Here is a 25,419-nt window from a genome sequence, read left to right on the forward strand (position 1 = left end):
ATAAACCCTGGAAAGCTAAATAAAAAGGAAAAAAAATAGAATGAGTGCATTACATCAACAGAATGCGAGACTTGGATGCAGACATGTGACAGTTGGTTACATCCTCTTACAAGTTTTCTGTGTCTTCTATTATTTTTAACTCTACCATCTCACCATGAACGTGTAACAACCTACACCTGTAACCGGAGTGGAAACACCATGCAGGAATAATGTATTATTAGTATCATTATTTATTTATTTTTTATTGCAGCAACCCACGCTAGGGGAGGACGCCCCTAGGGGCAGGGAAGCGAGTGAACTGTAATAGGAATTGTGGGAACTTTCACTCCATGATTTCTTTTTGTCCTGGGACGTGCTGTCCCAATGACCGAATAAGTGCCTTTTCTCGTAAAATTGTACCTTTTGATTTGGGTTCACAGTGTCACATTATGTCCACTTTTAATGGCGCTGTAACACCGGCAGGGCACATATGCGTACAAGAGTCTCAAAGCATGTCGGACAGACACGGGACGATTTCATGCAGTATTACTCTTATTGTGATAACAGACGAGGCGCACGCGCAGCGCCACGCATGCGTCATGTGCAGAGTAGGGGTGGTGGCGTTAACAGCCGGGGGGGGGGAGTTGAAGATAATGGAGATTTGTCGCCCTCCCTCGACTGCAATGGGCGGCACACAAACACTGTGTGTATGTGTGTGAAGTGGATTGAGAAGGAGTCCAGCGGACAGTCGGGGGATTGGAAGGAGCTGGTTAATAAACTGAACACTAGTTTTAATGTGAAACACAGTTGTGATTGGAATACTGGCTAATGCATTTTGTTAGTTTGAGCAACGCTGTAATTTTTTTCTCTCTCTAATTAATAGTTAATTTTTTTTCCTTCGCCGTCCGACAATGGCTAGCTGGCTAATTCGGGAAGCTCCGCGCGCGACTGTCTGCCGCCGGAAACGGACTGTGACACGATAAAGTAACGGTAGAAGACAAACCGGCAAGTCCGTTTCGTCATTACGATGACAGTTTATAAAGTTCGCCGCTTTGAGTTCATGAAATAAAAGTGAAAGAGTTACGAGTGGCGAAGTGTGAAGAAGCGGAGTGACAAGGACGGGAAAGAAGGGAGGGCAGCCCACACTGAAGCAACACAACAAGGAAACCGGAGCGCGCCCGTCCGCACGCACACACACACACACAGATACACACACGCAGAGAAACAGGCACAGCCCTCGTTTGACGCTCCGCAATAAGAGCTAGCTCGCTGACTGCGCGCCGAAACGAGGCTCCGAGCGCCCACCACCACACGGAGATCTGGTCGGGAGCGAGCAGCACGGCGCTGCGGAGCGGAATGGGTGAGAGGCCGGAGCGGATGTTCGCCTTGTTCTTAACGAGGGCGCGTGTAATTAGGCCTCGCGGCGCGCGCGCGGGCACGTACGCTACCTGTCAATAAACGCCTCCATTTTGCTGCTGAAACAATAATGACGGAGACGTCCTTAAGAAAATGATTAAAACAGTAGTTTTGCTCTTGACTTGTACTTAGTTAGGGTGCCTTTCCCTACACTTTGTTAATAAATGGAGTGCACACTTTATTTTACCTTCCTCTGAATTGTACTCTTAGGTAACATTTGCTGCAGTGTGAAGTAGTACTGTTGTGTGTAAATAAGGTAAATTGCCATAGAATGAATATTTCAACATTATATAAATATTTAAAGTTATCTTACAGGTAACATTTATTGTGCATTTTGAATTGATGTATTTGTATGTGTGTGACTATAATATACATAAAATATATATGTGTACTATATATAAAGTACATACAGTATGTGTGTGGGTTTTGTGTAGAAGTGTGTGTATATATTATATATTATATATATGTATGTATGTATGTGTATTCTGTAATTGCTGATATGAATTTTGCATGAGTGCCATTGTGGAAAACCATGCTTCTTCTTTGTTTACAATGTAAATTACATGACCCTGACACCTGTGATGCTGTGTGACCTCTAGGTTCAGAGCCACCGTCGACCCCCCCGCCAGTGGAGGAGGGAGGAGATGAAGAGGAAGAGGAGCTGAGCGGGACTGAGGAATCTGACCCGCGGGCCCCCCCTGGGCGTGGATCCCTGCTCACCCGGCGAGGCATCACCTTGCGTGTGCTGCTGAAAGACGGCCTGGTGGAGCCGGGGGATGGGGTGCTGTCCATTCACTACCTGGTATTGTGTCTACATGCAGACCATGTTTTTGGAATTTTTACTAATGTAATCATATGCTGCTGTGTAAATCTGAATTCTGAACAGTTCAATGTATATGAAAATGTGAGATAAATAAATAAGTGAAGGTCCTGTTAAGGTCAGCAGGTGGCGCAGTTGTTAAAGCTGCCGCCTTTGGACTTTAAGGATCCCACCTCCTACTGTGGTACCTGTGAGAAAGATGCATACTCTGAGATGATACAGTAAAAATTACCCAGCTCTATGAATCGCTAGGTCATAGTACTTTAAGACGGTGTGTTGCTTTGGAGAGGAGCATCAGCTAAATGAAGAAATGAACATGAACCTGGGGATGGCCAGTCTCTACATTTTCTCACCAGTAAGATGTTTTCTCTGCCTCTACCGCCTTCCTTTCTTTTCCCAGGGAAAGAAGTTTGTCGGGGACTTGCTCTGCGATGGGAAGATACGCTGGGTGGAAACTGGGCAGATCTTCAACTCACCCAGTGCCTGGGCCACACACTGCAAGCGCCTGGTGAACCCAGCCAAGAAGTCAGGATGTGGCTGGGCCTCTGTGCGCTACCGTGGCCAGAAACTGGTGCAGTACAAGACCAGCTGGCTTCACAAGTACCAGCCCAGTGCTGAGGTGGTGAGAAAGGGTTCACAGGGGATGGGGGGTGGGAGAATTGGGTGGAGGGATGGAGGTAACATGAGAAACTGAGAGTAGGGAGAGTCACTGACACTGGAGGGAAAAAGGGTGGCGTGTAAATAAGCTCACACCTACCATAGAGGATATAGGGGTGTGACCTTAGCCCTTTCCCTGAAGTTTTAAGTGGATAATTTAAAAGGAATTAAGTTTAGAATAAAAAAGGCCAAAACCTCTGCTTCAGGATTCTTGGTATGGTTCAGAGCTACAAAGTGTGTGTGTCTTAGGTAATTCATATAAAAATGGTGGTGTGGTTATAGCCTTTGGCTTCATAATGGCACAACAGGTGACAGAAAGGGCGATGGGAAGGAATCAGCTGGAATCAGTACAGCGTCTGCATACACTTCTGTTCAATCTTTTGTTTTGCTGTTTGCACAGAGCCTGGCCAGTGAGGGCGATGATGAAGAGATGGGAGAGGAAGATGAAGAAGAGGGGAAGGCCACTGATCAGTTGGAAGAGAAGAACAGGAAGAGCAAGCATGACCAGCACGGTGAGAGGGGAGCATCTGAAAACTAACACTCAGCAGAAGTACTATATCAGTGCAGGCCTTAGTTATGGCAGCACGCTGAAACCGATTGGATGGATTGCTTTCTGAACAGGTTTCAGTACTGCCTCTGGTAAAACTATAGTGAAAACAGTGGCCTCTTGATGTCTGATGCTGAGGCTGAAATGGTGATGTGTGAAGTGTGTGGCCTGTTCCAGAGATCAGCATGGTGCAGCGGAGAGGGGAAAGGGAGAGGGTGCCTGTGAGATACTGCACGCTGGGCAGCAGAGACTCCGCCAGGTCAGCCTTCTTTATAGTGGGCCGTACGCCACCGGGATCAGGTTTCCTCTGTCAGCACCAGCTTGCGGTGTGTTGTTGTTTACGCAGCTGTGTCTTCTTAACTTTCCTAAAGCAATGTGGCTTTTACTCAGTCTGAGGAATGTAGTGAGTTGTGCTGTGATGCTTGGTGTTAGTATAACTGAACCGACTGTTTTCGCCTGTCAGGGACCCACACACTCTGGTGGAACTGTCTGCCTTCTCTGCCATCAACCGCTTCCAGCCGTTCAACGTTGCAGTGTCCAGCAATGTTCTGCTGTTGATGGTGAGTTGGGCTTACGTCAGCTGGAATCAGCGGAAACATTTGGCCATAAAAATGAATGGATGCAGCTGAACCAGTGTGGATCTGGCTTGTGTTTCCTCAGGATTTCCACTGTCATCTGACCACCAGTGAGGTGGTGGGGTATCTTGGGGGGCGCTGGGACACCAACACACAGTGTAAGCATTACTGGGCTCACACCTGAAATAAGAGACCACAGTTGGCTAATTATAAAAGTGCTTTTTATTTTGGTGAACTGCAACCTTAGTAATATAGATGTCCCTTGATTCATTCACAGACTACGTTCTGCAAATTCCTTAGACAAAGATATAATGAATTAATACTCACCTGCAAGACGTTATTTATTAGATTTTAATCTACCACCCATCTCAAACTTTGCATCTGGTTCAGAATCTGTCCTGGAAAAACAGGGCGTGTTCCAGGAACACTGTGGACAGGGCGCTAGTCTGTCTCAGTTTTATTTTACCATTTGTTAACTTGAAACAGCACGTGGCACTTTTTCAGCATTTAGCTATTTTGATTGCTTTATTATGTGTGTAATAAATAAGTGTAATGACAGAGATGTACCTTGAGCTATTCACTGGAAAGGTTTTATAAAAGTTTTGGATGTAGGTATAATTAATGAAAAATATGCTATAAAGCTTAACATTTTTAATAACTTTAAGCTGCATTAAAATTAAAACTATTTAAAATTAAAACATTTAAGAAGACTGGAATGAAAGTCCCCCCATAAATTCCCTTTTTGATGCCATCTGTTGACTGATTAATCCCATAAGCATGTGGAATGTTTGTCATCTTACTGATCTCCAACACTTACAAAGTACAAGCTGTGAAAACTTTGGAAATGAATTCATTGTTTAGATCCTACTCAATATGATGCTTTTACTGCCATCTAACAGCTGGAAGAGAAAATACAAGTGATATTTCCTCCCCAGCAACAGACAAGAAGTAGACAAGAAAATACTATTAAAAATAAATGTTTCTGTCTTCGAAAATCCATAATTTGAACATTTGTAACATGGGGGCTGAAGTATTTAACAATCATGCATTATGTAATGTAGTTGGGCTACACCTAATAAGCAGTTTTCTGTCTCAGTATTAACAGTTCTCAGGGCGTTTCCTTGTCGCACACGACTTGCAGATCGTGATTCTGCACCTGTTGTTGAAGAAGAGGTATGGATACACACTTAGTCTCTCTTTAATGTTGACAGCAGTAATACTATTCTGTTGTCAAAATGGACAGCATTATTTGTCATTTTTAGTCATTAGCTGATGCTCCTTTTGCTTATGTGATGTTTCAGATTTGCCAGAACCTGTTCATGCGGGGGCTGTCATTAGTGGGCTGGTACCACAGTCATCCACGTGGCCCGGCCCTGCCGTCCCTGCAGGACATAGACTCCCAGATGGACCACCAGCTACGCCTACAGGGGAGCAACAATGGCTTCCAGCCATGCCTGGGCATCATCTGTGGTCAGTGTGGAGCAGGGCAGTTATGTCCAGAACCCAGTGGAATGACATGTACAGGAGGAATCATTCCACGGATATCTTCTGTTACACATTGTTATAACTCAGTTCTGCCAGTACATCATTACTGTTGTTATTCTAATGATCATTATTACCTAACCTGAATTGTTCCAATAAAACATTTAGTGCCTTGTGTAAGAGTCCTTACCACTTATATCATATATAGGCATTTGTTTATTGGTGAACTATGATGTATTCCCATAATATGAACATCAGTACACGTTAGTTCAGCCACATTGTCTGTACTAATATCTACTTTTTTGACTACGTTTGTTACTGTCTACATGTTATCTTTGCTTTGTCTTTTGGGATGGGTAACCATTTGTTTTTTTTTCCTCTGTAGGGCCCTATTACCATGGTAACCAGGGTGTTGCATCTACCATAACGCCTTTTTGGGTGGTTCCACCACCAGAGGTGAGTACAGAACAAAAGGTGACTTTGCTCGTGCAGCAAACATCACTGAGCTCACCGCTGGCCTTCCTTCTCCAGCAACGACCCAATGACTATGGCATACCCGTTGCAGTGGAGGTGACTTATGTTCAAGACAACTACCTCACCAGTGACGTTTTGAATGAGATGGTACTGTTTTCCTACGCACAGCATTGTCACTTTCTCCATTTTACACGTGTCCCAATGGTGGCAATTTAGATAATATATCGGACAGTTTTTATCTCACTCTGAGCAGGTACTGGTAGGCTTGGTCCTGCAAAAGCCTTAACCTGTAATCAGACACTTAGCAGGGGTGCTTATCTGGGTGCAGATGCTGCTGGTGGACTTCTACAGAACAGCCCCTGACCTGGTGCAGTTCAGTCAGCTGTGGAGCCCGGAGATAACAGTGCTGGACAAGATCAAGGTTTGGGCTGCAGGTGTTATTTCTACAGTTCTCTTGGCATTTTGAGCACTCTGTTCCATTCAGGTCATTTTAATTAGCAGTCCATACTTTTTCCTCTTACAGCAAGAAATAGCGCAAATCTCTACTTCGAGTAGGTGAAAGCCTTTAGTCTCCCCTAGCCATCGTTACATTTTTTTTTTTCTCTCAGGGTTCTCTGAGTGGTCATGCTCCAAAGGACCAGTCCTATTCTCAGATCCTGGACCACGTGTACAACCAACTGAGCAATAGCCGTTGAGGAACAGGACACATGACCATGATCCTTGCGAGTCTTGGCCACCCTCCATGGGGAGCCTGTTGCTGTTTTATTCTCGCCTGTATAAGTATTGTGTATGGCAGGGCGCCAGGCTCATCTCACTGCTTAGTCTGTCTGCCCAGAGTATGTGGCCAGTGTTGCCCTGGCCACGACCACACTGTGAGCAGGTTTGACTCCCTTTTATGGAGCCTCATGTAGGATGGTATCTTCCACTGCCTGTACTGAGAAGTGTGTACCGTTTGTCCTGTATGTGCTATGAATGTCTATGTGTCAGTTTCATGTTATTGTGTTGTCAGGGAAATGGGAATGCTGTGATGGAAATAGCCCATGCCTTGAACCTGCTTATTCTGAACAGTATTTAATAGATCTGTAGTGTAAAACAGGAACAGTACCTTCAACCTGCTGAGTACCTTAAATGAATACACACACTGGACCTCGACTTGTCTCCTTACTGATGCTTGATGTGTTCAAAAGTAGCTTAGGCCTGTACCCAACCTGCAGAGAACAGCATGCTTGTCACCAACTTGTTGTACCTGATGGGATACACAGGCATCTGTTCCAGCCTAAACCTAATCAGGATCCATCTGGGACTTTGATGCATATTAAAGCATGAGACAGCTGTGCCTTTCTGATCGGAGTTGAACTGATAAGATTTTTTTTTGTTTAAAATGTAAAAATTAAAATTATGCCCTAAATCAAGTGCAACTGATTCCTTGATGGGGGCTGAACAACAAGCACACCCTGCCACTGTAATGATCAAAGTCTGGCAAATGTTTATGTCAGTGCTACCACCACAGTGGTTCAGTTACAGCTTGAAGTTGACGCTGAAGGCACTGAGAGAAAGTTAGTCTGCCCCTGCAAGGAACATGGCACACACTTGTCACCATCCATTTGGGGGCTTCCACTTATTTTTTTACAAGTCAAGGCTCTTAAGCAGAAATGCATGCAAACACCCATGACCCCTAGTTGTATAGACATGATTTAACAGAGGACCCCCAAATGTATCCCAACCATTAACAGCTGTTAAATATATAAATTAAGCAAGAGGAATCACTTTTAATTCTGTATTTATTTAAAGACAAAATCAGGATGCAAAATAGATAATACATAATGGAAAATTGCCATTTAGTTTTGTATTAAACCTTAAAATCTACCTGGAGCATTTTAACAAGCAAGAATTTAAAGCTACGTGCAGAGTATCACAATTTCATATAAAATGTATGACTTTGTATATTAAATACCATTAAGAAGCAGATTAATGCAGTTTATGAAAAGACTGGGTTTCTCATACAATTACAGAAATTACCCTTTTTAAAATTGTAGTGTAATGATACCATCTGTGCTTACATGCATACATGCTTACACAGAGCAAGTGTCAAAGGCTGAGAATTAAACGGAGCCCTTTGTACAAAAAGAAGGTAAACAGATTTAATGATGACTTTTTATCCTGTTAATATCTTTTGAAGCACTACTACTGCCCCCTGCAGTGGTGGGTGTCTCACTGGAGTTTAAGTGTACACCACAACACTTTCTTCACCTCTACATATGGAGTAAAAAAAAAAAAAAAAAAATCACAACTTTTAATGCATGTAAACATGTTTTGTAATACGAACTGTTAACATTTTAAATTGTTTTGGCAGTTATGCTAAAAAAAAGTGAGGGAAGTGCAGGGGTCTGTCCTCTTCCCTTTGGGGGAGGGGGGGAGGACTGAACTGATTTACTCAATCCATTCCACAACACTGTTTTAGGATAAGCAGTTACTGATCATCATTTCCACTAGTTTTTTGACACCACCAAAGAACACGAGGATGAATTAATGCACTTGTTATAACTGCTCTTAAAGCCCCTATCAGATCTAAGGCATGTAGACATCCCAGGTTATTTGTCATTCCAGAGACCAGCACTCCCTTTTCCCTGCTGTACATTCTGTTTGAAACAGAGGACCAGGCTTTCTCAGCACTTTCCAAAGCACTGATACTATAGCAAACCAAGGTTGAGGCCACCATTTCTGGTAGGCCTGTTAAATTGGTGATCATGCTAATTCACCCTCAGTATACTAGTTCAAATTAGGAGTTAATTTTATCTATTATTTTTATGGAAGTGTCTCCCCAAAACAGCACTGAAACATGCTAATATACTAACTCAGTGAAACAGCCAGATATTTTAAAATTCATATCAAAATGACATACCTAATTAACTGGCTGAAGAAGGAAGGTGGAGGAAAACTTGCAAGCAGTCTCACAGAAACTGAGTTTGACACCGCTGCTGTGAATAATCTTACACCTTTAGGACTTTCATTACCTACTGCCACTGGCACCAAGTCCAGTTCCAAAGCTGGGTGAATGGGTAATGTGTGCAGTACAGTTGATAGTGAATGGTTAAACTGGTTTGACAGAAAAAAAGTAGACTGTGTCCCTTGACAGCAGGAACTTGACTAATCACAGAAATGCAGGCTGACACACAAAAACACAAACATCTGCAGAGCCACTGCCAGCAGTGCTGCCTGTTTGACACCAACATTATAACACAAAAAACAGTCCAAACAAAGCACATGAATCTAACTTGTTCAAAGTGTCACTCATCTGTTTTTCCAGACAAGGCAGGCAAAGAAGGGTGCACACAGATACACAGACATGTTGAAACATGTAGGGTAGCAAGACCATACTTGCAGGTAGCAGACTGTCATACTCTGCTTGCCTTAAAGTACTGCCAGTCTCCAAGAAAGGGTTTGGGCATGGGGAATTTCATTATTTCCATTAACTGGAGCATCACAGTTGTAGCACACAGGCCAAGAGGGAATCCTTTGCCTGGCTGGAGACCACTCTTCTATATTTGTGCAGTAAGATGAAATGGAAGGCTCTTCACTGGAGTGCCCTTTGCATGTTTGTTTCATACAAAGATCATGGTGCTTTAACAGTTAATTATATAAAAGTGATGGATGCTTTTGCAAAGCGAAATACAGAACACATGGAAAACACCAAAACACTGAGTAAAGTCACCAGGCTGGCAAACAGTGCCAAAATGTCATTTAGGTTTTTGTGGGAAAATATTTGGGTACTGCATTATCAGTGTCACTGTTACTGTGTTAGGCTTGCAGGAGGGAATAAGCCTGAAAAGTAGAAGTCTAAGCAACTGTAGTTCTTCATTAAAGGCTTAGCACTGGATTCTGGAGACTAGAGAGCACTGCAGTACTAATCTCTCAGGGCTTCAGTGAACATGTACACTATGCAGTCAAGATATACATTCTGACTGCACTGGACTCATCCAGTGAAAACACTCTTGGTGAGCTGTGACAAGTTATCCTGGCCATCATGGTTTTGTTTGGTGCAATCTGTAACTTGCATTTCACCCCTGCCAAACTGGAATGTGAAAACAAACATTCTACATTTCCCTCTGTCTAAAGGTCAACACATCATAGTGTACAGGTAAATGTCTAATAAAATGACAATGAACATGGGGATACAGGGATCTCACACAGTGGCTCTGTACTGGCTCCTCCTTCCAATCCCGCCCCCCGCCCCACTGTTCCTCTTGCTTTAGTGTGACAGGGGAACGATAACCTCCACATAGTTGAGTGGGAAGAAACCCGACTGGCCACGCAGCATACCCTCGTACCAGTTCTCATCAATCTGACTAGTGAGTGTGATGATGTCACCTTCGCGGAAGCCCAGCTCACCCTCATTCTCTGGCTCAAAGTCATACAGAGCCTTACAGCAGGGCTGCTCTGCACCTGTGGGAGAAAAGGGATTGGTTGAAGATGGATGAACAGTGGGGGAAATGGGGGGGGGGTGAAGGTAGCAGGGGTAAGACCACAAACAGCCCCAAATACAAAGAGTTCATGAGTTGGCAACTTCTGAGATCCTCCAGCAGCTCCCACTCCTGTGGAGAATCCTTAATCTCTATTCCAGGCCTGAGCACCTGGAGGATAACTGGAAACTCTGCAACCATGCAAGAGTGGGAGGAGGTCTCTAGGAAATCTAGGTGTTACTGACACTCAAACGGAGCCCCCAAGAATGAGACCCTGATGTCAGACCGAAGAAAGGCCAAAAAAAGAAACCTGTACACACAAATGATAGATTGATGTCCCATTCTGAAGCCTGTCTTTCTCTGCCTGTTAAATAAATTAAGGGTGAACAGTGGAGTTCCACAGGTTGCAAAACTCTACGGAGCTGCTGATGTTCTCATTTTCCCCTCTTTTGAGGGTACATATTCTGCTTTCCCTGTGAGGCAGACAGAGGCAGGGGAAGTTGAGTGTTGGCTTACAGCAGGAAGGAGCACAAATCTGCCTACACCCAGTTCCTGTCACAGGGAGTCTGGGTCAGTGCCTGGACAGGTCCAGGGGTTCAGCAATATTAGTATCTGTGGTCTTCAAGCTGTAGATTAGTTTGGAATTGAGAAACTGAGTGGGTTAGAGTGGGAGCAGATGGTCTGGGTGCCTCTGGTCCAGCTTTAAGCAGACTTCTGGCCTTCTCCAGCTGTGAAGCTGAGGTGGAGTGGCACAATACACAAGCTGGAGAGGCAGAGTGTCTGAGTTAGGATGCCACACACCATGCCCTACCACCACTGCACACTTTCACTATCAGCACAGACCAGTCACACACACAGCAATCTAACCCCAGTGTATCTGCTGTATTGAAATCAACCACCTCACATCTTCACATCTTGTTCAGTCTGCACTGAACTCTTAACCATTTCCTTATTTTATTAATTTTTAAATTACATACATTTACATGTATTCATTTAGCTGATGCTTTTTTCCAAAGCAACTTATAATGTTAAGATCCCTACAATTACCTATTACTATAGCTGGATCTTTTATTCCCCCCCGGAGCAATTCAGGGTAAGTACCTTGCTCTAGGGTATGACTGTTGGGGGGTGGGATTTGAACCTATAACCTTTAGGTCCAAAGGCAGCAGCTCTAACAACTATGTTACCAGCTGTCCCTGTATACTCATACAGAGCAAACTTAAATACTGTATACAATATTTATGTTTAAACAAAAGAACTGTTCCATAAAATGACAAAAATAAGGACTTAAAGGGAAGGGAAAGCAAGATATGGGTACAAGCATTTTTCTTATTAAAACTACTTTGGATAACAGATGTCACATTTTGGTTAAAGCGGAATTTCGGGACCAATCAGTATGGTTTATATGAACATTAGAAGAATGAAGGATCTTTAATTTAGCAGCACTACATGTAAAGCCTGTATCAATTAGCTGGGACCTCAGAGGTAAGAATATGAAATAACTTCACTTTCAAGCCAGTGAAACCTCTTGTACAGCATGAAATTAATGAAGACAATTACAATTGTACTGTGACCGCCACATTATGTCCTGTACAATATTAAGTTTTTGCTGCAACTGAATGTCTATAATAAGATAGTTTTTACCCACCCCCATCCCACACTGCCTCAACGCTCACAAACGGGAACACGTGCACACAAACTCACGGAATCTGGACTTTCTAGAGGACACGCTGCAGGAGCGGAAGGAGGAGTCTGATAATGTCACAAGAAGAAAATGACTTCAGAAAATCACTTTGGCACAATCAACTAAACTTTACAAGTGGTAGAAAAATATACAAGTGCAAAGGCAGTTTAACCACATTGCCAGTTCAGTAGTCAAAAACTCCACAGATTCATTGACAGAAACTGGTTCACTGTCAAGTAGGAGCTGGAAGAGAAATTCTTTAATTTAATAAGTCAAAGGGAACAATGTATCAGTCAGCGTTGAGTAGAAAGGTAATGCATGTCCAAGTTTTACCTGAGGTGCGAGTCGGTGGAGCTGCAGAATGGGTAAAACCACCATTCGACTGGTCGTCAGCATAATCAAAGGCTGGCTTGGGTTTGGGGGTGTATTCCCGACGTGGGCGTGACTGTGCCTCACTCATCCTGTCAAAGAGCACATCAGCACAGCCTTCAGCCCACATAACAGCAGCCAGAGAAAGTATCTACTTTGTCACCATCCTACGGAATTCAAATGAATAATGCACTTACAGTGCAATGATTATCATGCAAATTAGAGCTCAGAATTAAAAGGGTATTATATGAAATTCAATTATTGTGCATGTCAGAGAGACTACAGTGATTTTGAACAGATGTTTAATTTCAGACAGTACTGACCGGTCCTTCAGTTTGTCAGAGAGTTCCTCAAGGATCTGCACAGCCTGCCTGTGGTACTGTAGCTGGGACTCAACCAAGGAGGACAGCTGACTCACCTGCTCAATCTGCACACACAGTCAGGGCTCAACATTGTACACACAACACTGCAGCAGGGAATATATACTGACCATATAAGTTCAGAAGCCAGCCAACACAGGAGTTGCAGCACTCACGTCAGTCTCCAGCAGGTTGTACATGCTGATTTCCGCTACCTCCTTGGACTCGTGGAACTTCTCTAGAGCCTGTCGGATCTCCTCATCTGCAATCTTACCCTGGCGTTTCTTCTTGTAGTCATAGTCTAAGCGCCGTCCTTCCAGCTTCTTTAGATGGTGCTGACAGGAAATATACAAGACATTTTTTGACAAGCAGCTTTGTCCCTGGTTTTCATTGCATTAATAAATAAAATGCTCTAAGTAGGGGTGGCCAACACTTTTTCCCCACCCATGGCTGCTGGGAATGCTGGTTTTTGCATCAACTATAATTATTTTATTTAGTTATTGGGGGGGGAATCATTTATTCTTTTTACATTTACACCGAGTCATTTAGCAGATGCCTTTCTCCAAAGCGACACATATGACAGAGAACAATACCTTTGTTTCCAACACCTTAATTAAGTCATGGACTAAACCACAATGTGTTTTTAGTATTGGGATGAAAAGGCTTCTCTATCTGGAAAACTAGTCTTTGAAGTTTTAAGTGTTAATCAGTTACTTATTAAAAGCAATTCTGAAAACCTGCTGGACTGCAATCCTGCAGAAACAGAGTTGGTCAATTACTCTGAAGAAAAAGAGCCCTTTGTGAAGGCCATTTTGCTACAACATTGCAGAGTCCTCACTGGGGACGCAATTGTATCTGTGTTGAACCAACTAAACTGACACTGAAGGATTCGACAATTACACCATTAGCGCTAGAACAGGCCATTTTCAACATCAACCACTGTGTACCTGGATCTCTCTCAGGTCCTTATCACACAAGCTTTGCAAAGGATCGATGAAGTTCTGTTTGACATCTATGTCAAGTGAGTCTTTCACCTCTGCCAGCCTCTTCATGGCTTCTCCAGCATCCAGAAGAGCGTTACCTGCAACACAGTTGAGGAAGCCAACTAGTGAGCATTTTACCACCCCTAATGGAATGGAATATGCTGACAAGTCACACGTCACAACACACATATTTACAGAGCTTTCCATTCTTTAAAAGGATGGGCAGAAGAGAAAAGCAGCAATTTAGGTCTGATCTCCACAATCAAAAATGATACGAAAACTGTGTACTTAGACAAAGTAATTAAGTTATATGGTAAGTGCCCAAGTTCAAAAATGGCTAAAATGGAAAAAATGTTTAACTGGGCGAATACTTGTAAACATATTAACATTAAGTTGCTTTGGAGAAAAGCATCAGCTAAATGAATAAATGTAAATGTAAACATGTCAGCATCATTCATCATAACACATATTATACTGAGGCAGACTGGAATCAAAATTTTAGTGGTGCACACACAGTACAAAGCAGACTTTAAAAATCGAAACATGCCTTCAGGACAAGATGCACAAGCACACATACACACCAAAGTTGGTGTCTTCGCCAAGATCTCGACCGTATTTTCCCATGCACTCTCCCAGTAGCCCCTCAGCCTGAGGGTACCCTGGGCTCTTCACCTGCCCACGGATCTTTGACATTGTGTTCAGCATGGACAGCTTTGCACGGGATGCTAGGGGAAAAGAGATGCACAAACAGGTAAAAAGAATGCATGTGTATTTAAAAAGCCCAGTGCACAGCATTATTTTAAGGAGGAACTTAAATACCAGAGAAGCAAGCTGTACCATTACGTTTCACTGGCAAGCTATTTGACTCAGTATGAAAACACATAACCCCCCCCCCAGTCACTTACCTGGGTTGGGCTGCAGATATTCAGAGGTTTTGGAGATAACCTCTACAACAGCTTTGTTAGTCACATCTACTTTCTACAAAACACAGAGCAAGTTGACCAAATGAACATTAAAGCTTATACAAACAGATATATAAACAGTACTGTCACATCTGTGGGGAAATTCCAATAGCTGAACTTCTATAGATTTTATGTGGAACAAATGAAGTCCTGGAGATCAAAATATATACAAGTTCCTTTGCATTTACAGCCAATATGTTTGTACAGGTTTAAGTTCTGTAGAACTATTGGACAGAGGAATGTGGGTCAAGTGAAAATCACTAGGATGGGACTGTTCATTAATCTGTAGAAATTAGAGAACCAAATAAAGTGCATAACGAAGTTCTGTGATTGACTGTATAGTACAAAACATTCTCAAAGGACATTACCCAAACTTCAAAATATACTAAACAACCAAATTAAAAGTATTTATGAAGTGGCACAACGGAAGCATGGCTGTATTTGTGTAATGAATTCAATCTGATTATATTTGGTATGTTAATGAGAACCGGAACTCGTTTACCAATCACAGCTTTAATAATCCATTGTAATTCAGAAAAAGTGTGAAATTCAATGTACTGCTGCCTGTGAATGACTGACCAAAAAGAGAAAATGAAAAAATTTAAAAAGATTCTACAGAACAGGAAGAATAAAGATGACTGGAGTAAATGAATGGGACTCTCACTTTCTTGCAATTCTCTCGCTTGAATTTCACATGCAGAAAGTATTGATAAATACGACAGCAGTTTCAACAGTACCACAAACCACTGTGCTGTCTACCGCCCATGACTTGTCAGTAAATCCAACCAGTATGCCACAATCAATGAAAGATTAATAAAGATATCTCTTTCACTGCCACATCCAAAGGCTGCAGCTCTAACCACTGTGCTACCGGCTGCTCCATAAGGACAAGGGGGCTGTTTGAATCACACTGCCCACTGAAAACGATGTGTGGTATGACTACTTGCTGTTCTCTGCAAATTGAATATCATAGTGGTGTCACTGGGGTGGAGAAACGTCTCCCGAAAACACCATCATGCTTACCCGTTCCAATTCTTTGAAGTCTTCATCTAGTTTTGTTCCTTCTGCACCTCCAACCTTCTCACTCACCATCTGCACACAAACAATAGGAACACTGAAAACATTTCAATTTGAGAAAGTGTGGTAAAAACTGAAATTATTTATGCAAACTGCAAAGAACTTGACATCTATGTAGTTAAATTTATTTTTGTGTAAGGCCGCTGACAATACAGTCATGTTTCAAGATTTAATTTAGAAGGTAAACAATGTTTGACTCCTTATGGCTCCATCTGGTAAAGCAAGGCATGTTTACAGTGGCAGAAAAAAAATTAAAATACAAATAGAGAGCTCTAACTCCTGTTTCCTGCAGAAGAGACTGTGATGCTATTTGGCAAATAAATGTTGCTGTTCCCATTCTGTGTGCATACGCACACACTATCAAATGTAAATTGCTAGGAACAGAGAAAGCCTACACATATCTAAGCTGATATTTTAGAAAAATCAAGGGACAGACTAGGCAAAGGCATGTGGGGTGACTGTTTTCCTGAAAATGTCCCTTACTGCCACCTCCTTATATGTTTTTTTTTAATCCAACCACCACAAGTTGTACTATGAATACCTGTGTGGACTGCTCTGTGACAAAACCATTGCTGCCAACAGGACCTGGCTACACAACGAGGGAATCTCCTTGTGCCACGTCAGATATTTTTAACTGCTCAATGTGAAGGATCATTGTGAAAAAAACCTTATGAAAATAATACCACCAAAAATTACATTAAAATGTGGCACACTTGAATTGTCCAGTCACTCTCCCCGTCTCTCTCTCACACACACACACACACACACACACACACACACACACACACACACACAGCTGCATCTCCACCCAGTGGAAAGTTTTAGAAGCCAGCATTTTGAGAACTGTACACGTGTTAAATAACTTCACCCTGGCCTCCCTCCCCCACTAAGTAACAGTGTAAAGTAGAGCGCCTTCCATTCTCCTTTGCAGGATTTCCATTACTGCTCTCTTCTGCACCTCCTTTCGCTTCAGAGTTTCCCTTTCATCTACACAGGCTTATTGCACTGAAATCTATACTGTGGTTACTCCATATTTTAAAAATATGTTTTCTGGAGCCACTATTGTAGCATACAGGGATTTCATACTCCCTGTTGTGCACATGATAATATGATGATTTAAATGTAATGCTAAACACATGTTCATTTTTCATCTCCCCAGACATGCATACACACCCACCCAACTGCGTAAGGCAAAGCAGAAGTTAACACAGCTGTCTCCACAACCACACAGGGCTCAAATCACCACCATTTAATGGGTATACCAACACATTTGCTTTAACTTTGAAAACTGAAAACATAAAAGCAGTAGTACACTGTTTTCTACATACCAATTTAAAGGATAAAGTTTACAAAAGAATGCCCTCACTTAGTAGGGGTGGAAAATTCCAATATCCAATAAGTAAAGTCAGTTGCAATACAGGAACTAACCAAAATATGAGCATATTTTGAGACACCTTTAACTACTGAAGCTGCTGATTACCAGATTATTTCACTCAAAACAAAAATTTAAAAAGCAACAACAGACAGGACATTGCTGGCACTAAAATCAACATCCTTCAGTTAAAAATCAATTTCCTTAACCAGTATATCAACTGAGATTAATGTTCACATACATTGACTAGTTTTTGACTAGTGATACTAAAGTGTTATTTTTCACAATGAAAAGAAAAACTACCTGATCATTTAATCCACTCCCAAACACACACACACACACACACACACATTTTCAGAACCGCTTGTCCCTTACGGGGTCACGGGGAACCGGAGCCTACCCGGCAACACAGGGCGTAAGGCCTGAGGGGGAAGGGGACACACCCAGGACGGGACGCCAGTCCGTCGCAAGGTACCCCAAGCGGGACTCGAACCCCAGACCCACCGGACAGCAGGACTGCGGTCCAACCCACTGCGCCACCGCACCCCCCCACTCCCAAACAGTAAATGACAAATTTTATCATTTAACAGATAATCTGTCAATTTTCAAAGTACCAGCACTCTGCATTATCATCTTAATTATATTTTTTGAAAATAACAGAAAACACTGGTAGAGACCTTCAACCATAACAAGAAACTTGATTTATGACTATTTCAGCTGCCCATTTTGGCTCTGAACAATAAAGACATCCATCTCTCCCTTTCTCAAGAACTTGCAAATCCAAAAGAGCCGCTAGTGAACGGCATATTCTTAATACACTGCACTCAGTTCTGCATGCCACAAACAACAACACACAGACAGTGATACTGCTTTTCTATCCAGTGCAGTGTTCTTGCCTGCAAAGTGACAAAATATGAAAATATAAAGTATCCTTTATACACTTTATTGGCATGTTCAAGTAAAATCTTGGATAAAATCATCAAAAAATGTATTCAAGTGTATACAGTACAAAATTTTAATTGCTCATGTCATACAATGTACTTATTACAAAAAGTCAGTTTCAGGAAGGAGTGAGCAGGATTTCTCTTTTTCTGAAGCTAACAAAGGTGAACCAATCACAAAATGTTTGTGAAAAAAAGACATCAAAAAGAGCAAGATAACAGAAAAATGCAGTCTATTCTAATTTGATCCTGCAACGCATCAGGAGAACAGCAAAAACGAGACAGTTTTTAATGAAGGTTGTAAGTTCAATCCTATCAAGTTGATATTGACAGGTTACAATGTGCCATCGGCTTCCTTCAGGCAACAATACAGAAAAAACCCTGTGAATGAGGAGAATTTAATGCTCTGTCTATTACTGCATGTGTTTATATTAACTCACATTCAGGTGTGTTTTAATTTTCAGAATTTTGGTACACATTTGGACCATTTAGCAGCCACATGAAGTATGCAAACTCCACGTACAACAGAAAGTAAAATGAAGACTGAAATTAAATAACCAATGAAGAATGAAGTAATTACTTCAAAACAGCTTTACTGAAACTTATCCAGAACTTGTTCATTAATCAAGTACTCATTAGTTCCTGCAGTTTTTACACAATTACATACTAACACTGGAAGGAAACCTTTAGGGTTTCAAATAAATAAGAAAGTGAGAAAGCAGTTTGTAGCTGAGCAAGAGGCTTCCAAACCATTAAGGTAGAAAGTGTGAAAAAGGCAGTAACTAACTGTTGGTTCTGATAATAAAACATACTGATGTGGGAAGTGGAAGGACTAACAGTTACTGCTGGGTGAGACATTACAACTGGGAGTCCACAGCCTCCATCATGATGCCAGAAAGTCACAGATTCTTTCCATGGTGTTACTGCTTCACATAGCACATGTGCACTGAAGCAGCAGATGCCTTCACGAGCTCTGCATAAAAACAGGATGGCATAAAGCTGCCCCCTGACCAACACAAATAAGAGCTGTCACCTTGCACCGCTCCCGCAGCCAGGGTCAGTGAGTGGAGAAAGGCCAAAGAGTTCACTCATTGTGTGAGAATGTCACCATCTGAATTGTTCATGAAGGTTTTAAATCACAGACCCAGCAAGGACAGTCAGTAAATAAAGGTGAGGCAGTGACACAAGCAATAATCAGACAGACATATACTTGATCCCAAACCCAGTATCCCTTCATGCCTGTAGCCATTACACACCGCTTGAAGGGAGTACACACTAACCAATTAGAATAAAACAATGCCATTTTGTACCTCCTGCAAGGGGCTGCAGTAATCATTCCAATTCTTTTCATATATATAGTTTTTCCACTCCTGAAGTCAATGAACTTCTTTAAAAAACAAAAAAGTGGAATATATGCCTCAGTTACAGGAAGTCAACAAAATACATACAGCAGGATCCCCAAAATCTTTTCCTGACGGACTGGCGAAATGTGTGGGATTTCCTCCTTCCTCAGTAGTTAAAGGCCACACTAAATTAAACAGCCTAACTAACGTCAGCTTCTTGCCTAGCTTCAAGGTTGTTACTTGCGTATGGAGAGCTCTGAAGCTTGCTATATACTGGCCAAACAGAGTATGACTTGAAGCTGACATGTAGCAGACTGGAGATGTCTGAATGTTAAGCTAGTAGCTGAAAGCAATAACCTTTGAGGGCATATGTGCAAAACTGGATTGATATAGCAGAATATAACAACATTTGACATTAACTTCATCCACATCTCTAAAACTCTTAAGTGTGTGACCTTTATACTAGCCAGCACAACAGGATGGCAGCATACTGAACAGGACATGTACGAGCACCTCCTTTCTAAACAGCATGGGTAGTGAATTGAAACCATCCCAGGGATAACTGCAATGTACTTAAGTTACTAGTTTGGGCTTTGAATCCATGCACACTTATTACTTCTAATGAATGACTTTTGGGCAACCACCACATTGACTACATATGCATTTACAATAACACAGCTGTTCACGTGAGCTCCAGCAGACTGAGAAAGCTGCTCCTTTAATTTCCTTTGTGTTGAGGTTTGTAGAGCACAGGTCCAACATCACTCTTTCCTTCCTCTAAAATGACTCTTTGAATACTGACATCTTGCCTCCATCCATTACTTTTTCATCTCCCCATTGAATCTGTTCCTCAGAGGAGGTCAGGAGGGTAGCTGCCCCGGACACTTTAAGACAGCAAGAGGCACAACTATCACCATCTTCTATTTACACTCTCAACTGGAAAGAGCAACTAAACAAAAAAGTAGTGAGCAACACATGCACATTTCTTACCCTACTAATGCTATTACACATCATTTCCACTAACTTTTCACCATAGTTAAAATCAATATCTTTGCCACTAAACATATTCATATTCTTCTCAAGGAAACTTGTCCAAAACTGAATTCCAGTTTCCTAATTCCTCAAAAGAGTCAAGTGACGCAATCAGAACAACTGTCCACATCATGTGAACAAGCAGTTATCAGATTACCTTTAACAATTCACATACTGTCAAACAACAGAGCGAACTCTGTCTCATGTCTGCAGTCAATAACACAGCATGAAAATAGAAGCAGGGTGTCTCTTAATGAATGAGTAAAATGAATAGCAAACTAAACATTTCTGTTTCCCTCTCAAAAGAAAAATGTAATCCATTTGGCCCACGAAAGCCTGACATTAGTTGTCATTTGTAGCTGAATTTCAGTGGTCTTTGATGCATCCACAAATATGTATCAAAAACTTTAACCTGCAGCAAAAGCTTGTACAAGAGAATGTGATTCATAATGATCTAAACACCACAGCTGGGGAAAATGTGTTCCGTTAAAAGGTGAAATTTAAAGGTATTAATTATGCTTTAATCGAATATAAATAGCAGTTACCTGGAAATTAAAAATCCTCCCCGCCATTATCTTCCGCCACATTTTTATGTTGTTAACAAAATGTTGTTTTAGTGTGCAAGTGGAAATTGGAAATTTATTTTTCCAGATGTACTGTACACCTCCAGCTGGTGACCTCCAAACTCAATGTTTATGCAGCAGATAAATTTATGTTGAAGCAGATCACCAAAGTCAATCTCGGGTAGCTGAGGAACAGGTTTTGGAAAAGGAAAGTAACTATTGCATTCATGACGACAAAGGGCGAGTTCAACTGGCACACTATGGAATATTGCTGCTACATATAGCACAGCTCGTAAAACTAGGATTTTATTAATCAGATTTCATTCTGTAAAAATGTATTTTTTACACCAGTCTCATATACATATATATATATTAAGCTTGCTTCAATATTATATATTTTTTTTAAATCTGCCACAGTTTTAGTCTCCAGATTTGCAATTTGCTTAAATTGCCAAATTACAAAATTGAAAGAAATCTCAAAAGTTTCAGAGATTTTACTCAATGCAGGTGGTCCAAGTCAAAAATGCATTTAATACACTTAATACACACCTCTGCGTGACAGACTGGGAGATGCCAACCACTGCCGCTGCCCAGCATTGCGAGAGAGTTTTGCTTGCCTGGGAAAAATTCAAAATTCAAAGTACAGTTTCTACTGAATGTCTATTGCCAGCTCACCATCGTAAAGTTGAAAAAAAATCATTGTGTTCAACCATCCTAAATCAGGGACCACCTGTATAAAGATGATATATTTGAAGAGCTTTTTACCAGTTTCGTAAAATTGTCACAGTGAACTCCTTAAAAACCATATGGTGCACAATAACCCAACAGTTGAGTGACTCTTCCAGGAATTCAACAAATATTTAAAAAATTGTGGCACTGTGGGTAGTGTGAATGCCTCATAACTCCTAGACTGTTCAATCAGGCTTAGCTTCAACATCCATTCAGTCTGTGTGGAGTCCACATGTTCACAAGTGTTTTTTTCCCCTACGTGTTTTGGTTTCCTGCCACACTCCAAGGACACGCAATTTAGTTAGATTGGTGGCTTTAAATTGTCCACAGCATATGATTGGGTGGCCACCATATGATGGACTGATGGGACATCCAGGGTGTAGCCTGACTAGCCTAGCACCTCATGCTTCTGGGATAGGCTCTACAGCACTGCAAATTTACCTAGGACGAGCAGTTATTGATAGGCATAATAAAATATGTAACATATACTGTTACACAAAAAACAAGACCCATTTAATGGTACAGCTACCACTGTAAACGGTACATCAGCAAGAATTACGTCTTGAAACTCAAGCCTGGGACCTCCAGTCAAATGTTTATGGCCTTTTCTACACGAACAACTGACCACAGAAGGCTTGCAAAAGAGCTGATAGTTTACTTGCATGGACAAAAGGAAGCTGTATCTAATTACACACTGATTCTAGCTTGTGACTCAGCAAAAACAACGTTTTATTTTGGTACTGTTTTCCAGTTCAAGATTTTTCATATTTTTTGCTCTACTGTGAATGTGAAATAAGTGCAAAACAGACTGTGTTCACAGATGTCTGTGCTATTTTAAATACATATGCAATGTGATGTTATTGACTATTTTAAATGGAAACTACTGTGGACTAAAACATTAACAATTATCAGAAACCTGAGAATTTTTCCTCAGCAGGCAGTTTCACAAACAAAACAGTTCTTAATTCTTGATGTTCTTTTCTTATTGGGAAATCCGAAACACTGTCAATGTTCATGAACATGGCGATCCCATGTGATAAACTGCATTCCGATCCTAAATAAATTGTAAACGTCATTATGAGTGAGAGATACGGATGTTAACCATTAGCTGGTTACTTATTATGTAACATGACAACATAGTCCAAGATTCACAGCAGCATTAAAAAACATCTTTGTCTCCTCCAGAACTTGGGAATTATGAAACATGTCTGGAATTCTGCTCAGCTAGATTCTAGAATTAACACAGAGAATGCAGTGGCAACATTTCACTGTAGACATTTCTGCAAAAATGGAATGCAAGCTATGCAAGACGGTGCAAAAAATGTACATTAACTTTCAACTAATACATTTTACAGCTCACCTGCTGCCATTAATACATCCCAGATGTAGAAAACCAAAGTATCAATAAACTTATGGAATATACATGGCAGCTTAATACTTCTGCAACTAAGTTCGCTTCATTTTCAAATAAATATTTTAGTGAGTCTTATAAACTTTCAACAATAGATTTACTCGCAATTTATGACCATTTCACAAAATGATACACAATTTCCCAATTTCTTCAGTGAGGTATTTAAAAAAAAAAAAAATACTTTTTGGTATAATCATTATGGGTCTTAAAATGAAAACATATATACCTCTAGAAATACACTTCAGATTTAAGTGAGGCCTTAGCTTGGCAGGAGGGTAATACTGTTAATAAGGTCTGTATCATGAGAAGGATATATTTCGGCAATACCACCCATTGTCCGAACCCTAACACAGAACAGATGCAAAGCTTGAAGTTACAAAAAACATTAAGAGTTTAATTATGGGAAATTTTCCACAATGGACTAACAGGATGATAATGAAAAGGGAGAGAAGTGCTCAGGGGTGCCCTGGAATTTTTCTGGCACCAACACAGTGGTTTAAATACATTCAAAGCACAACCCACATAAGGATTAAGTGTATGTGTTAAATTGCATGGAAACTACATGCTGCAAATAAAAAAGTATATAACTATGCAAGTTAAATTAAGTATATTTTAAATACACTGCAGTGTAGAATGTAAACTGCAAGTGTATCACACCTGACACTGCGTTAGCTTCCTTCTGTATTAAATTATGCTTTGGGTTCGGCAATATTAATACACACTGTAACACACACGCAGAATTTGTATGTATGTGTGTGCATATATATACTACACACACACACACACATTTACATACGTGCTCATTTGCATTTCGTGTGTGTGTGTGCTAAATCCTGCAGGTTAAATGAAAATGCACGCGTAAAGCAAGTCAAGTAGTACTAGTCTAGGGTAAATTTGAGGGAGAACAACTTACACAAAGAGACCTGGCTGTGGCTATTAGGCTACGACCGACTCTGTGTGTCGAGCTAGCTGCTTGGCCCTTACCTTCGTGCCAATAAAACCTTTATAGTAAGTATTAATAGTAAAAAAAAAAAATAGTACAAGTTTGCGCTGGTAGCCAACTGGTCACCCAAACAATGGAAGCACGGGCAGTTCAAATGAAGTGACTGAGACTGAGAGCCAGTGAAGAGCCACGTAGCTTAGCGACTAGACAGCCCGAACGCAACACTACTAGCCAGCAGTCGGAACAACAGTCCAAGTAAACATTTTGATATCGTATTATTAACGTGTCAGAAATGGTTTTAAAGGTAGGAAAGCGACCCGACGCCACGGCAGCTGACCGTTAGCTTCGTCGCCTCAGAAAAGCAAAGTTGCTCGCTGACCTGACTCGCTTTGTAAAACTGTTTCTTCAAGCCCGCTACTGACATCTTGGAAGCGGACTCTCCTTAGCACGCAGAGTACTTTTACCAGGGAAGAAGAAGGGGGAAAAACAACAACTGATTTTTTTCTCTTTTTCAGTTTAACAACTTGTGCAGTATCGACATGTAGCCGCTCCGCCAGCCACTCTCCTCTCCGTCCCACTCAGGATATTACATGGCACCCGCCAAGACTTCCTGTTCGGCCGCAGCCGCGCGCACATTCCATACGCTGGAAGCGGGGGAAGGAGGAGCGCTTCTCAGTCTCGCGCTCGGCCACGTGCACTTAGACCGCTCCGCCGGCAGGTGGCGATATGGCTCTTGATTCGCTCCGCAAGCCGGTTTGTTAGGGACAAAATGACTCTTTTGGCCGGTAGTAAATTGCAGTTTGCATTGTTTGGCCGCCGTTGTTACAGATGGGGAATAAATTCTGACTGGTAAAAAATAATAGCAACTCTGAAGCTGAACCACTGTAGCATGTGGCCAGTGGACCTAATCAACGTTTCCACTGATTAACTTAAATATACCCTGTTTATTTTAATTTTAAATGAAAATGGACAACATTTTTTTTGTGCCAGATCCTGCCCCATTCCAGCTTTCCCCTGGTCTGGCCAAAACTAAATAAAAAACAAATGCACTTTTAAGACTTTTACAGGGATTGTTGGTCACTCTCCAAAAGCTGTCTCTTTCGGGCAGGATGTTTTGGGTTTTATTCTGTATAAATTTCCTTATAGGAAACCTGAGTTCTCCTGGAAAACATGCCGTAAAACTGAAGAGTAGTAGTAATAGAGTATGTCTATTGTTGTGACTTAGGTGAAGATCAGGCCAC

General features: G+C 41.5%; 2 protein-coding genes across 4 annotated transcripts; one reads left to right on the forward strand and one right to left on the reverse strand.

Annotated features, from left to right (window-relative positions):
- Positions 1–642: 642 nt before the first annotated feature.
- mpnd (MPN domain containing) lies at positions 643–7,102 on the forward strand. The gene is made up of 13 exons (XM_018728034.1): positions 643–1,339; positions 1,995–2,197; positions 2,616–2,837; positions 3,273–3,384; positions 3,597–3,678; positions 3,883–3,979; positions 4,080–4,152; positions 5,091–5,167; positions 5,296–5,464; positions 5,862–5,932; positions 6,008–6,097; positions 6,279–6,371; positions 6,559–7,102. The coding sequence occupies exons 1-13, from the start codon at positions 1,336–1,338 to the stop codon at positions 6,643–6,645; spliced, it is 1,380 nt and encodes a 459-aa protein (XP_018583550.1). The 5' UTR covers positions 643–1,335; the 3' UTR covers positions 6,646–7,102.
- Positions 7,103–7,713: 611 nt separating this feature from the next.
- sh3gl1b (SH3-domain GRB2-like 1b) lies at positions 7,714–24,762 on the reverse strand. Of its 3 annotated transcripts, none has more exons than XM_018728338.2 (9): positions 16,386–16,429; positions 15,791–15,881; positions 14,711–14,783; positions 14,387–14,530; positions 13,770–13,903; positions 12,999–13,157; positions 12,787–12,890; positions 12,428–12,555; positions 7,714–10,393 (listed from the first exon to the last, which is right to left on the reverse strand). In XM_018728338.2, exons 1-9 carry the CDS (start codon positions 16,412–16,414, stop codon positions 10,200–10,202), a joined length of 1,056 nt encoding a protein of 351 aa, XP_018583854.1. In that variant the 5' UTR covers positions 16,415–16,429; the 3' UTR covers positions 7,714–10,199. The 3 variants fall into 3 exon arrangements, with proteins under 3 accessions (XP_018583854.1, XP_018583855.1, XP_018583856.1); XM_018728339.2 differs by lacking the exon at positions 16,386–16,429 and adding an exon at positions 24,558–24,762 and having other exon boundaries at positions 10,200–10,393; positions 15,791–15,859; XM_018728340.1 differs by lacking the exon at positions 7,714–10,393 and adding an exon at positions 11,632–12,162.
- Positions 24,763–25,419: the final 657 nt, after the last annotated feature.

Source organism: Scleropages formosus, chromosome 9 (assembly GCF_900964775.1).
Source record: "Scleropages formosus chromosome 9, fSclFor1.1, whole genome shotgun sequence".
NCBI lineage: Eukaryota > Metazoa > Chordata > Actinopteri > Osteoglossiformes > Osteoglossidae > Scleropages > Scleropages formosus.

Bases quoted from the DNA above. Each gene is read 5' to 3' on its own strand.
- sh3gl1b (XM_018728338.2), bottom strand. From the start codon at position 16,414: ATGGTTTTGTCACAGAGCAGTCCACACAG. The intron at 12,891-12,998 runs GTGAGTGCTGCA...CTGTGTGTGCAG, and splicing joins ACAACCTGCTGGAGACTGAC to ATTGAGCAGGTGAGTCAGCT. The intron at 12,556-12,786 runs GTCAGTACTGTC...GCTCTTTGACAG, and splicing joins TCTGACAAACTGAAGGACCG to GATGAGTGAGGCACAGTCAC.
- mpnd (XM_018728034.1), top strand. The intron at 2,838-3,272 runs GTGAGAAAGGGT...CTGTTTGCACAG, and splicing joins ACCAGCCCAGTGCTGAGGTG to AGCCTGGCCAGTGAGGGCGA. The intron at 5,168-5,295 runs GTATGGATACAC...GTGATGTTTCAG, and splicing joins CACCTGTTGTTGAAGAAGAG to ATTTGCCAGAACCTGTTCAT.